General features: G+C 41.7%; 1 protein-coding gene across 2 annotated transcripts in view; it reads left to right on the forward strand.

The window, feature by feature from the left end:
- Positions 1–14,152, forward strand: part of LOC146621492 (calsenilin-like) — a 70,632-nt gene that overhangs the window by 8,684 nt on the left and 47,796 nt on the right. Inside the window, exon 1 of one of the 2 annotated variants that reach the window (XM_085368499.1) lies at positions 2,417–2,603. The exons of the other annotated variant lie outside the window; for it this stretch is intronic. Within the exon in view, the coding sequence (XP_085224625.1) occupies positions 2,526–2,603 (78 nt within the window). The 5' untranslated portion in view covers positions 2,417–2,525. Of the gene's footprint in view, positions 1–2,416; positions 2,604–14,152 lie in introns of those variants that run through there. 2 annotated transcript variants of the gene reach the window in all.

Here is a 14,152-nt window from a genome sequence, read left to right on the forward strand (position 1 = left end):
GGATCCTGCCGTGATAAGGCCAGGAAATCAAAGGGAGTCTCATCTTCTGTAGCAAGGACTGGTCTAGGCAAACCAGTTGAAGGGATTGCAGCATCTAGTATTGTTGAATTAGGTAAAGGATGGCTGGCAGCTGTAACTAAGCCAGACTGACGGCTAATCTGCGGGGGCTGGAAGGGTGATTGACAGGTTACTGTATCAATCACTGGGAGCTGCTCATGTTGTTGATGTGTTTGAGGACTGGCTCGTAAACTGCATACAGATTTGATTCCATCAGATGAGACTGTGCGAATGGAAGATCTGGAGCTACGAGAATGGGAAGGAGATGATTGAATCATAAATTGCCTAATCTCCCTCATTGTTGTCAGGAGTTCCCTCATGACCTCATCTTGGTTGGTGGGTAAAGGAGCAGGGGATGTTTCTGGTTGTCTTTCTGACTCTCCGATAGGATCCTGCGGCCCATGTGTGTCTTTGTCACTATGCTGGCATTCGGTTTGGCTCTGTCTCACATGTAGCTCTTCTAGCTCCAGGATACTGAACATCATACTGCTGCAGGTAGGCAGGAGGTCGACTATCACGACTGGATCTTCTCAAACCTTCAGTCAATGGCTGCTTTGAATCCATGACGCTAATACCACTCCGGCTCGGAGGACCATGTTCTGAAGGAAGGAAGGTTCAGGGCTGAAGCAATCAGCATCATGGGCTCATCCGGTTAGAATAAGAAAAAGCAGCCATCTAATTCAGAATTATTCTCAGGGTTCTCCTTTTATTCTCAAATAAATAAGGCAAAGAAGGAAGGAAACAAAGACACACATGGACTGCCAATGCTGAAAGAAAACAGATTTAAGTTACTCATTACCTTAAACAATACATAAAATAAAAACCCAAACAGAACCTCACCTCAGCTGCCGCCCCGTGTGGAAGTGAGGAAAGAGTGAGCCAAAAGTGAATGCAGTCCTTATATACTGTGTGACATATAATGTGTGACAGGTGAGTGCAATCAAGGACAAGCACCACACCCAATCAAAGGTGAGAGAACTAAACAAGGTGCATCTGGTGCAGTGAGTGGGTGTGCTGGGATGTGCTAAAAGGTGGGTCTCTACAACAAGGTGTTTGAATTAAATCACGCTGTGAGGGAGCTGGGCACCTGCTGTTTCAGTGGGTGACTCACTTCAGTTTATTATTTGCTGTAGAATGACTGTGTGATCAATATTGTTGGTAGTTGTTTTCTCATTCTGAGTCATTTTCAGCAATATCAGAGTGCCTGTTGAAAGAGTGAGCCTGACATTTTTATATTTTATGCCACACTCTGCCTCAGTTTGAAAAATATTCATTTGGATAATGATAAATGTGAATTTACTCAGTGCTTTTATTCTCTCCTGTTGTTGTTTCATCTGGTTTAATGCTTGTTTGATACCTGAGTAATGTTTACTTAAAACTTCCAAGGTCTGCTGTTTTAGGAAATTATCTCAGTTTTTAAAATGTCAGTAAAAAACTGAACACAGTGACATAGTTTAAAACTTATATTTAACTAAAAATGGTATAAAGAAATGACTGAAACTAAGAAACACTGGCTGTTTGAAAAAAATACATGTTCAGTTTGAATTTGATTCCACCACTAAATGTCCCCAAAACTGTGAAAGCTGTAAAAAAAAAATCACCTGGTGGAACACTTTGTAGTTGATGCAGTTAATTAGTAAAACGACCGGCTCTATGAGAATATCCTAGAGAGGCTGAGTCTTTCACCTCTGTGGGACAGGATGCACGGGCAAGTGGTTTAATCATTTAGGAATCACGTTTTCATTATTAAGAGAATTTTAGGATATTGTTATCGGTGGTACAGCGACAAGGCTGAAAACCAAAATAGCATGGCTGTGATCTTAAGGATCTAAGATAGTGCTGCATTTAAAACTGACATGATTCTGTGGCGGAAATTACTGCACAGGCTCAGAAACTCCTCTAAAAAGCACTGTCAGTGCAGCTCGTTGTTTCATCTACTGATGCAAATTAAAATTCAACCGTGCAAAAAGGAAAAACAAACCCAGATAGGCCCTCATTTTTGGCCCTGAGTTCATGTAAGATGGACTGAAAAAAGTGGAGAACTGTCCTGAAAGCTGTGTGACCAACGGCAAATTTTTCCAGAATTGACTGTTTTTGAAAATCATAGACACTGAGCCCTGCAGTCTAAAGAGGAGAGCAACCATCTGGATTATCATCAGCGTACAGTTTAAAAGCCAGAGTCTGTGTATTAGTGCACATCACACTGGCAATTGAGGATCTTTGAAGGCGCCATTAAAGCTGTGTAATGCACATTTAAGAGCAAAATATGCTGCCATTCAGACTTTTTCTTCTTTGGGAAGTCTTTGCGTATTTCAAACTAACCTACAATTCAGACCTGTCATCCAGTGAAAACATTTGGTGTTTATTCTTTTTAATTTTTACTTTTGGAATTTTAGCCTTCATTTGACAGGACAGGGCAGACAGTTAACAGGAAAGTGGAGAGCGAGGGGGAGAATGACACGCAGGAAATGATCTGGGGCAGACTCAAACCAGGCCCAAGCAATGAGGACTTCAGCCTTTGGCACATCAGACACCAGTTCAACCAGGTGAGCTGTAGCAGCAATCCTTCTGGTGTATTATGAAACAAGCAAACAAACAAAAAAAATGTGACAGAGGAGGCCCTGAACTACTAAACAGCTAAAATCTCACATCAAACAAAAGTGGGAAAACTTTTGACTTGTCAAACTTCAAATTTTCGTCTCCTCAATTTCCAAACTCTTGATGTTTTTATAAAGATGTGATGCAACAAGAGGTGACTGCTTTTTGAAAACAAAATATTCAAAATGTGTATAAAAGAATATTTGTAGCCAACTATAAATAGTACGTGAAATGAGTATTGAGGGGTGGACTCAAACCTCATGTCTGCACATTCCTGCCAAACCTATGTTTTGTTGACCCTGTTAGCTTCCCCAACATCCTCCTTAATCACTAATATCCCCTAATTACCTTTTTAGCTCTTAAAGTAACAATGTGTAAAAACTTTAAGCTGTGAACTGAGTTCAATTTTCAATTACGTTTATTTTTCACTCCCAATTCAAGTGCAGAATCCTAGCCACTGTGGCTGTTATAGGATAAACATGTTTTAGTCAGCAAAAGAGATGTTGCCAACCAACATGTTTCTAATACCGTTAGGACTGGATCTGGAGCCGGCCCAGAGTTCTTTCCCTATCTGTAGAAGGTTGTAAGTCTGCTGTTTACCTCAGCTGTCAATGCCAGGTTAAAATTGTCCACCTTTAGTTACTGTGGACGAAGATGTCAAACTTTGTGGAAGGAGTCCAATACGGGTCAGACACATTCACTTCTGAACAATGAGAGTCGTACTGAGGTGAGCTGTTCAGGATATGCTGACCTGTTGGTAGCGCTGCTGTTTTTGTCACTGTTAGCTACTATTAGCCTCTGTTAGCTGCAGTTGATGGCAATAGTGAAAAGCTCTTTTAAGTAGCTGTAACACTGCTGGAATCTGATGTTTAGTGAATAAACACTCAGATGTGATGATTTAAATTAAAAAATAGGATTTTTTCTTCTCCACCTTTGGTGTGTGTGGCTAGAGACCCATCACAGATAGAAATAGATAGAGATGTATGCCATATTGTATTGTATGTATGAGGCTTGTTTCCTGCCACTGAAAATACTTTTTTTCTGTTAGTCAGTCTTAGACTAACCCTAAATCTAACCCTAATTTCAAGTTAGCCAAAATTTCAAGATAATAATGCAAAATTTGGAGTTATGAATGGCAAAAATTGTTTGTTGGTTTGTTTGTTTGAATTGCAGAAACTTCCATAGGTCTGGGATGGAAAACAGCCCGCAGTCATACTTCTCCCTGTTATAAGAGTTTTTATTTAAATCTTTCTACTACTGTACTGCAAGTAAAGATCACAAAACAAGTATTTTATAGTGGAATTTTGCTTTAGGGGAGTGTACCCATCATAGCTATTACACACACATAAGCCTGCAAGATGAGTGAATCTGTGGTAGACAGGCTGACGGCAACACACCCACCCTCACCCTCATGCTGCACCTGATACTGTGTCTTCGGGACCCACCTGCTCAATAGGTGGGGTGATTGGAAGTTGTAGACTCATTAAATAATTTACCAGGTCTGGTAACTGTATCCGTTGAAGTGGGAACAGGGATGGGCACCGCACAGTTCTGATCAAACTTCATCAGCAAACACAAAAGAGAGCTTCTGAAAAACAACAGAAAACTTTTAGCTCACCAAGGTCAAGTTGTTTTGTTTTGTTTTTCCAAAGTCTTCCATTTGTCTTATGATTACCATAGCTTATATTACCAGGAAGCTACACACACACACACACAGAGCCAACTTCATATTACCAAGAAAAACGGAGTATTATTGACCTAAAAGGGTAAAAATGCAGTGAGGTGCAAAGATGCTGCTGAAGAATATCAGTCACTGATCAGTATGTGTTGTTATTATCTGCCAGTATTTTTATTGACCTGTCCGGAGAAGAACGAAGCAATGTGATATGTTTCAGACTGACTGGTGTGTGTGTGTGTGTGTGTGTGTGTGTGTGTGTGTGTGTGTGTGTGTGAAGGAGGAGGGGCTGATAATTGAAACATGTCTCTTCTGTAGCTCTGAGCCTCCCCAGAGTATTAATTCTTTCACCACATGCAGGCTCACACATCAATATAAGTCTCACTCTTGCTCTTCTCTGACACACACACGCACACGTGCGCACACAAACACACACAGCATGCAGTCCATATGGATGTGCTATCCTCCCACAGACACAATGATTCGCTTTGACAGCGTTTAGGACACAAATAGTATCAGCTGTCGACCGTCAGCCTGCTTTCATATTTCATAATTTCGTCATCATGCTGCTGACTTCACATATAGAGCCGCACTGTGCCACATCGCAACAACAGTAATGCAGATATTTTCTGTCTGCTTACAGTAAAGGTTACAGCTCTGCTTGCTGCCTTCTTCAGAAATCTGAGAACAGAATTGGGCTCATTGTCAAAGCTTTATCACTTTATCACCTATTTATTTGATTCAGATGCTGTATATGCAGTTGGGTGTGTGATTTAATTTATCTGGCAAATGACTTTACAAAGAGAAGGAGAGGTATTGCATACACAGTTGACAGGATCTCATCAAACAAAGAGACAGAAGCTAGAAGGAAACAAACCAGTCAAGAAGAAGATGAACTAATATAAATGCACCAATCATTATCATCCTCTGTAATGACACGTATGAGGGCTTTCTGATCTCTTGTCACTACTGGCAGCACAACAATTGCTGTCTGTGCTTTACAAAATCAATACATTGGCTGTATCAATATTTGACTGTTACGTAACTGTGCAGTGCATTTCCACCATTATAACTGTGCCTTCATTAGGTTTAGACCCAATCAAAAATGAAGACATTTTTAAAAGAATTAATGGTGGAAGCTCATATTAAAAATGATAAAAGTAATTAATGAGCTCAACTTGCAAGAACATCACTTTTAATTTTGGATATTAATGTCAGAGAGAGGTTATCAATATGATAATTTCAGGCATACACTGTCCCTATGGGCATAGCAGCCTGTCAAACCTCCCGCTCTGTTTGGTAGGCTCAGCCACTCAGAAGAGACTTGGTTTAAGCTGAGGGTTGGCTTAAAGGGGGAGGAGCTAAATAAAAAAAAGCATATTTCAGACTGCTCAGAATCCCAGTATGAGATAAGTAAGGCTACTCCTGTTTGCTGGAGAAAAAGAATTGAGGTCTGTCCATCAGAGTGTCCACGTCACACTCTTTTTTTGAAGTCACGCTGACCTCCTGGGGCTACTATTTTGGCTGATTGTCCACGTGGAGTTCTGAGCTGACAAAAGGCATCTGTATCATTGCGGCTTTACTTTGGTCGTCTCGCTGTGCTTCCTCCCGTTTGGCTGTGTTTTCAGCATGGTGTCCCGATGCGTCCATCTGTCTTTGTTATTATGAATGGTGTCCTGATGTGTTGTTTGACTGCGTTGTTATGAGCATAATTTCGGCACTGTGGCACTGCGGCAGCCACGTGACTAAAAACTGAAATTTGACATCTTTGCCAGTTAAATTTAAAAACGTTAGTGACATGGAACAATGCCCCGTTTTTTTCTTTTGCTGGTGAAACAGAGAGAGGAAATAAAGACAAGGAGTGTGCAGTTTGTAGGCATTTAAGAATGTAAAGCTGCATGAATGTACATTAACATGATTAAATGACATATGTACTATGGGCTCTTAGCAACAAAACCATAAGGAATCACTACCAGGCTCTGCATGATGCTCCTTCATCTCTGTGGAGCTCCTCCTGCTATTTTTGTGTTACAGATGCAGTTTTGCAATTTTGGTCAAATCTCAGCAGTAACATGGTTTCTAGCTACTGCAAGATACTTTTTACAAAAAAAGAAAAAAAATCCCTGATAAAATCAACCATCGGTACACTTCCTGCTTAGTATCAAACCAGCTGGTGGACTTGATGAAGCATTTAGCAGCCAAGGAGCTATATTAAGTTGGTGAAAATCAAACAAGACCATATAACACACTTGCCATTAAAAACAAAGGAAAACCTAACAAGGTGATGACATGTGGGGTGTTTTTCCCCCAGCTGCTTCCAGTCAGACAAAAAACACTCAGAAGTTCCTCTCCATAAAGATGGAGGACTCTCAAGAGACATATTTGGTATGGATCAGATGTTTAGCTCCTACTTTGCTCATAAGGCAGCTTCATTTTTTCTTTTCATTAGACCAATCCCTCGTCTCTTTTAAACTCCACATTCTATTGTTTGTAAGGATCTGCTGGTTCCTGATCCTCATGGCAGTTTTAGTTTCGCCGTGCTGAACACAGAGGGTGTTATCCAAGAGTTTTCTCCAGCTGACTTCTTGTCATTTAGATGTTTTAAATAAGAAGAATTTTCCTTTATTTCATTTCTTTTAAAAGGACAAGCACAATCTTTTCATTTTTCTGCTGCCAGTGATGTCATAACTCCAGGTGTTTCCTATTTTAGAGCCAGTCTGTGCCATGTTATTTGTCAACATGGTGTCAGTACCTCGGGCTGTGGGTGGACAATAAACTGGACTGGTCATGCAACACAGAGCACCTGTATAAAAAAGCCCAAAGCCGACTGTACTTCCTCAGGAGGCTGAGGTCTTTTAACATCTGCAGGAAGCTCCTGAGGATGTTTTACCAGTCAGTGGTTGCTGGAGTACTTTTCTATGCTGTGGTGTGCTGGGGGAGCAGCACAGCAAAGAGGGACTCATCCAGGCTGGAGAAACTGATCAGGAGGGCTAGCTCTGTGGTCGGCATGAAGCTGGACACTCTGGTGACAGTGGCAGAGAAAAGGACACTAAAGAAACTGATGGACATTATGGACAATGCTGGGCATCCTCTGCACACGGCCATAAACAATCAGAAGAGTCTGTTCAGTGACAGGTTGCTTCTCCCCAAGACAAGAACTAACAGACTTAAAAACTCCTTTGTCCCACACGCCATCAGACTGTTTAACTCCTCTCTGGAGGGGAGAGGGAGGGGAAACAGGAGGACAAAGGAGGGGGGAACAACTAAGCTGTAGTGCCTCTGCACCTCACTGTACAATACCTTGTGCAATACTTTTTGTAAATAGTCAACAGTGCAATAGACTCAATACTTGAAATGTGCAATTCACTTGTATTTTTATTTTTTATTCCTACTTATTCTATTTATCCCCTTTGTATATTTTATTTATATTTGTCTCTGTATTTATATATGTGTGTGTGTGTGTGTGTGTGTGTGTATATATATATAACAGTTCTGTAACTGTAACTTCGGTTGTTGCTGTGCTTTTTTTTGGAAGTCGAACTTCCCAGAGGAACCCACCCGAGGGATTAATAAAGTTCTATCTTATCTTATCTTATCTTAACACACTGTGCCAACAAAATGAACCAACTCCCCGTGAAGCTGCGTTGTTCTCATGCTGCTTCACAAATGCAAGGCAGAGATTTAAGAGCATCTCACTCTGCTGGAAGCCTGGATGGGTTATGTGCGAGGGTTTAGCAAGTATTCACTGTACTTCTCCCTTTGTGCTGTCAGTCCTTGTCACCACGCTCCTCCTTCTGCCTGCTCGCCTTATCTCCCCGCATATGCAAGCACACATGGGCATGCAGAGGCTGAGTCTGCCTTCCCTTCTGTTTAGATCCCAGCTGGTATCTCTGCTTCACCTGGAGAGGAGCATGGTGACAGGTGACATTATGTGTGTGAGGGGGAGGAGGGGGAGGTGCCCCTGCAGGTGGGAGAGAGATGGAGGAGGAGTGATTGACTGTGAAATAAATTGGAAGGAATGAAGAGGTGACGAGATGGAGCGATTGAGAACAGATTTGCGCAGACATCCAGGGAGAGGAGATACAATAAATATTAAAATGAGGGGCTAATGAAATGACTGTTGTTTTCCCATTGTGGATGTGTTGGTGTATGTGTGCATACGCTCAGTTTCATTCTGTCTAAAATCAGGTTAAGGCTTTGAGTTGCAGCCCTGTGGATCAATTAGATCTCCTCAGAGTTCTACAAAGGAATATAAATATAACTTGGGAGACAATAAATGTTTGTGTTGTAGTAGTTAGGATGAAAACAGAAGAAACATCATAATCTTTTTTATTTTCTCCCTTTTCCCCCTGGTTCCAGTAGAACCAGTCTGGGAACTTCTCAACCAGTGCTTTGTGGTTCCCAGGTTAGCCAGTGGATACCTTTTAAAACTTTGCTGTCTACAGGGACTGTTTTCATGCAACTGTTTCTAGAGATTAAGCTGAAATGACTGTACACTAAGCTGGTGTTTCCAAACTTGCACGACAGATGTATATTTTACAACAACAGTAGCTGATTAAATACAATTTAAATGGCATTCAGTTGAAAGAGGGAGCAGAATTTGAAGGAATTAATGTTGCACTTGCTTAATGGTCCAATTGCCAACCACCATAATGGTTACTCTGTGGCATTATCCAGCTTTTCTGTAAGAAGAGAGAGAGAGGAACAGGAGAGGACTGAATCATGTAACCTTGTTCACAAACAATAATGGCCTATCCAGCCATTTTCTTCTGCTTATCCAGTTCAGGGTCATGGGGGCTGGTGTATATCCCAGCTTGTCAGATGGTGCATAAAAAGTCCCTGACACAAACCTTGATAAAACAAAAAAGAGAAAGAGAAATTATTCAGCTGGAGTATGAAGTACATGAAAATCCAGAACAGAAATTCAACTGAATCTAAAGGTTTTAAAAAACAAACAAAAACAAAGGCGCAGAAGGCAGAGCAAACAAGGAAAACAAACAGGCAGAGAGCACAGGCAATATGTCAGGAACATCATATAAACTTCTCAAAAAAATTAAAGGAACACTTTAAAAACACATCAGATCTCAATGTGAAAAAGAATCATTCTGGATATATATACTGATATGGATTGGGTAATGTGTTAGGAATGAACGGATGCTACATCGTTTGATGCAAATGAAAATTATCAGCCTACAAAGATGCCCTAAAAAATCAAAGTGATGTGGCAGTTCAGCAGTTTGTATGAACTTACATGTTTGTATGCATCCTTGACAATGATGCATGCTCCTAATGATACGACAGAGGGTGTCTTGGGAATCTCCTGCCAGATCTGGACCAGGGCATCACTGAGCTTCTTTACATGCTGAGGTGCAACCTGGTGGCATCAGATGGATTAAAACATAATGTCCCAGAGGTGTTCTGCTGGATTTAGATCAGGCAACCATGGAGGCCAGTCAACAGTATCAATGACTTCATTCTACAGGAACTACTTATATAGACTCATCACACAAGGCAGAGAATAGGGCCAAAGATTTCATCTCAACACCTAATGGCAGTCAGGGCATCATTGCCTAGCTTGTAGAAGTCTGTGTGTCCATCCAAGGATATGCCTCTCCAGACCATCACTGACCCACAACCAAACTGGTTGTGAAGAACAATGTTACAGGGAGCATAACGTTCTTCACAGCTTCTCCAGACCCTTTAACATTAGTTACATGTGCTCAGAGTGAACTTGTTTTTTTTGAAACGATGATTTATTGATTTTGTCAGAACAACACGAACAGCAACAAGTCAGCACAGCCAAGCACACAAAAAAAAACAAAAAAAAAAAAAAAACAAAGCAAATGCAGGTATATGAGTTACCAGTACACACGCCTGGGACAAAATATGTAAAGCGTTTCACATTCGAAGTCAAGGGAAACAATAAATAAAAAATAAAAAAAAAAAAGGGGGGGAAAACACAGACATTAATCAGTGTGTTTAAAAACAAACTGCGAGTCCCCTTTATGTAATAGCACAGTAAGGTCATGAGGTAGGTGATCAAGCAGAGGCTGCCATATGCTACAGAATGCATTACAATTGCCCTTTATGATGGCACTGAGGCGCTCCATCGGCAGCACCCTGAGCAGTTCTCTGTACCACTGTGTAACAGTAGGAGGCCGTCTCTGAATCCATTGAAACAGTACACATCGCCTCGCCAAATGTAAAAGTTTACTTAACAAAAGCATCTGTACAGAAGACAGAGAGAGCCCTTCTATAGATAGACCCAGAACGAACAGCATAGGGTTCAGTGGGATCGTTCGGTGGAAAATAGAGCAAAGCTCTATAGCAATATTCTTCCAAAATCTAGTAATTAAAGGACATTGCCATATGCAGTGGTAATAGGTCCCTACAGCCGTATTGCACTTCACACAAAGAGCAGAAATCTGAGGGTGAATTTTATTTAGGAACTCCGGCGTACGCTGTAGTCTATGTAAGATTCTGTACTGGCTTTCCTTTAGTCTGTTACAGGGAAACAATTTCATGGCAGATCTGAAAGTTTTGGACCATGCTTCCGCACCAACCTGAGCTTCGAGGTCGGTTTCCCACCGAACCCTGGCCTTATCAGTGGTTATAAAGTTCAAAGACAACAATTTCCCATAACAAAGAGAAATAAATTTCTTTTTTGTAGTCATTTCCTCGTTAACTTTGAGAAGAAAGCTTTCAACAGGGTTCAAAACTGGTTGATTGGCTGGAAATTTAAGGGAGTTCACATAATGCCTTACTTGCAGGAATCCAAAGAAGTGTTTCTGTGGTAAATTATACTTAACTTGAACTTGATTAAAGGCCATAAAACTACCCCTTTCGAACAGATCACAAATAAATCTTATACCTTTGGAATACCAATCATCAAATATATTAATGCCAATACCCGGGGGGAAAGCTTTATTCCTAGTTAGAGGCTGCAGTGCACTAGAGAAACCTCTTCTTCCGACGTGGGCAGTAATATCACGCCAAACCTTTAAAGTGGGCATCAAGACGGAATTAGTTCTGACACCAAGAGGGAGGTCCGCCAGGTCAGTGGATAAGAGACTAAGAGGTGAGAGAGGGTCACAGCACCAGGCATCTACCGATGGTTCGCCCCGGTGAAGGAAGGAATGTAACCACCCTGAGATTATTTGTGCATGGCAAGCCCAGTAGTAATATAAAAAGTTAGGCAGTGCCTGACCCCCCTCATCCGTGGGCAGTTGTAAAATCTGTATCTTTAGTCTAGATTTCTTCCCACGCCATATGAATTTAGAAAGACATCCCTCAATCTCTATGAATGTTTTTCTGTTGATCCTGAGAGGCAACATTTGAATGGGGTATAATATTCTGGGTAGCACATTCATCTTGATTAAACTTATTCTACCCGTCCAAGACAGGGGGAGGTCAAACCACCTATTGAGGTCATTCTTGATTGAGGCCACAATCGGCTTGAAGTTCAACTTGTACAACTCCGCTGTGTCTGCGGACACCCTGATACCTAAATATGTGAAACCCGTGGTCGACCACCTGAAAGGGAAATTAGGAGGAGCGTCCCACCTCCCCCCGTCACCCAGTGGCAAAGCTTCAGATTTATCATAATTTATCTTATACCCTGAGAAGAGGCCAAATTGGTTGATGATATGTGTCAGTGCAGGAATAGAAGTTTCTGGCTTAGTGAGAAAGAGCAACACGTCATCTGCATAAAGGGAAATCCTGTATTCAGTATTCGACAAGGTCACCCCACAGATCTCAGGATCAGTTCTTATAGCCTCTGCCAGTGGCTCCAAAGCAAGTGCAAACAACAGGGGAGAGAGGGGGCATCCTTGCCGCGTTCCCCTACCCAGTGGGAAGACATCCGAGACCGAGCTATTAACCAAGACCCTTGCAGCTGGGGCCCCATACAGCAGTTTGACCCACTTGACAAATTCAGATCCCAAACCAAACCTGTCCAAAACATCAAATAGATATTCCCACTCCACCCGATCAAATGCTTTCTCAGCATCCAAAGAGATCGCAAGAGCCCTATAATTGGTGTTCTGAGAGAACTGCGCAACATTTATGAGTCGGTGGACATTGGAGCGGGAGTATCTATTCTTGACGAATCCCGTCTGGTCAGGCTTTATCAGAACCGGCAGAACCTCCTCTAAACGTCTGGATAAAATTTTGGACAGAATCTTACAATCCACACTAAGTAGACTTATAGGTCTGTAGGATGTACACAGATCCGCGGGTTTATCCTTCTTTAAGATCAGGGATATATGGGCAAGGTTTAGGGTGGGTGGAAGCACGCCCCTCTCAAGAGATTCTGTATACATTCCCAACAAAGGACCCGCCACATGTTTGGCCATTTTTTTATAAAACTCTGGCCCAAACCCATCAGGGCCCGGAGCCTTCCCGCTCTGTAAGGATTTAATTGCATCCAAGACCTCCTGCACCCTGATAGGGCTGCAAAGATCCAATCGACTTTCCTCTGACAGTATAGGGAGGTTAACAGTGTCAAGAAACAGTTTCCTGGCGTCTACAGTATTTTGACACTCAGGGGAATATAAGTCTTGATAGAACTCTTTCATTATTTTGCTGATAAGTTTAGCCTCAAACTGTAAGACACCTGCCTTATCTTTTAGAGAGGGTATTGCATAAGAGCCCCGTTTCCCTTGGGCAAGTCGGGCGAGCAAGCGTCCAGGTTTGTTGCCTGATTCAAATAATCTATGCTTCGCATAGAATATTGCAGTTTCCGCTTTCTGAGTTAACAGTTGGTCCAGGGCCGATCTAGCTGCATCCAACTTCCGAAGCACAGAAATAGACGAGGATTTCTTAAACTCCCTCTCCAAGTCAGTGATATCGCGTTCAAGCACTAATTGTTTGGCTAAGTTGCTCTTCTTTTTTGCCGAGGTAAAAGAGATAACGGAGCCCCTGAGAAATGCCTTACCCGCCTCCCATAGAGTAGAAGCACTAACCCCCGGTAAGTCATTTGTAGAAAGATAGAGTTCCCACTGATCTTCTAAATACTTTACAAATTTAGGGTCACTAAGGAGAGCTGGGTTTAGCCGCCAATGTCTAGACGAAGGGTCATAATAAGGTGGTGATAGCTCCATTGAAACTGATGAGTGGTCCGAAAGCGCACATGTGCGGATCAAACAGCCCCGAGTTCTGTCAAGGACAGATCCAGAAACAAACATGTAGTCAATTCTGGAAAAGGAAAAATGGGGGCGTGAGAAAAATGTGAAGTCCTTCACATGTGGATTACAAACTCTCCAAGCATCAAAGAGACCAAGATCTGAACAGAGGTCCGTTGTAGCCTTTGCCATTTTTGAAGATGGTTGAGATTTTGGTGGATTATAATCAGTTTCAGGATTCAAGCCACAGTTAAAATCCCCACCAATTATTACGTGGTTCGGACACACAGGGGAGGTTTTTGCCAGAAAATTTGAATAGAACGATCTATCAAAAGTATTTGGTGCATAAACACTTCCCAATAGAATTAATTCCCCATATAGAAGCCCAGTAATCAAAATAAATCGTCCGTCCGTATCCCTTACAATAGTATGTAGCGTGAATGGTAGATTTTTATGGACCAATATTGCGACGCCTCTACTTTTAGAGTTAAAGGAGGAATAATAAATTTGTCCCACCCAATCACGTTTGAGTTTTAGGTGTTCGGAATCTGTGAGGTGAGTCTCTTGCAGTAATGCAATCTGCACTCTATCTTTTTTGAGTAAGGAAATTATCTTGCGCCTCTTAATGACGTGGTTAATTCCCTTGACATTAAGAGTAATAATTTTAGTGTTACTCATTGCAAAAGTAATCTGTCATTGG

This window comes from Diplotaxodon limnothrissa, linkage group LG12 (genome assembly GCF_057381915.1).
Source record: "Diplotaxodon limnothrissa isolate DT_005_m linkage group LG12, D_limnothrissa_male_GT1.1, whole genome shotgun sequence".
Lineage (NCBI taxonomy): Eukaryota > Metazoa > Chordata > Actinopteri > Cichliformes > Cichlidae > Diplotaxodon > Diplotaxodon limnothrissa.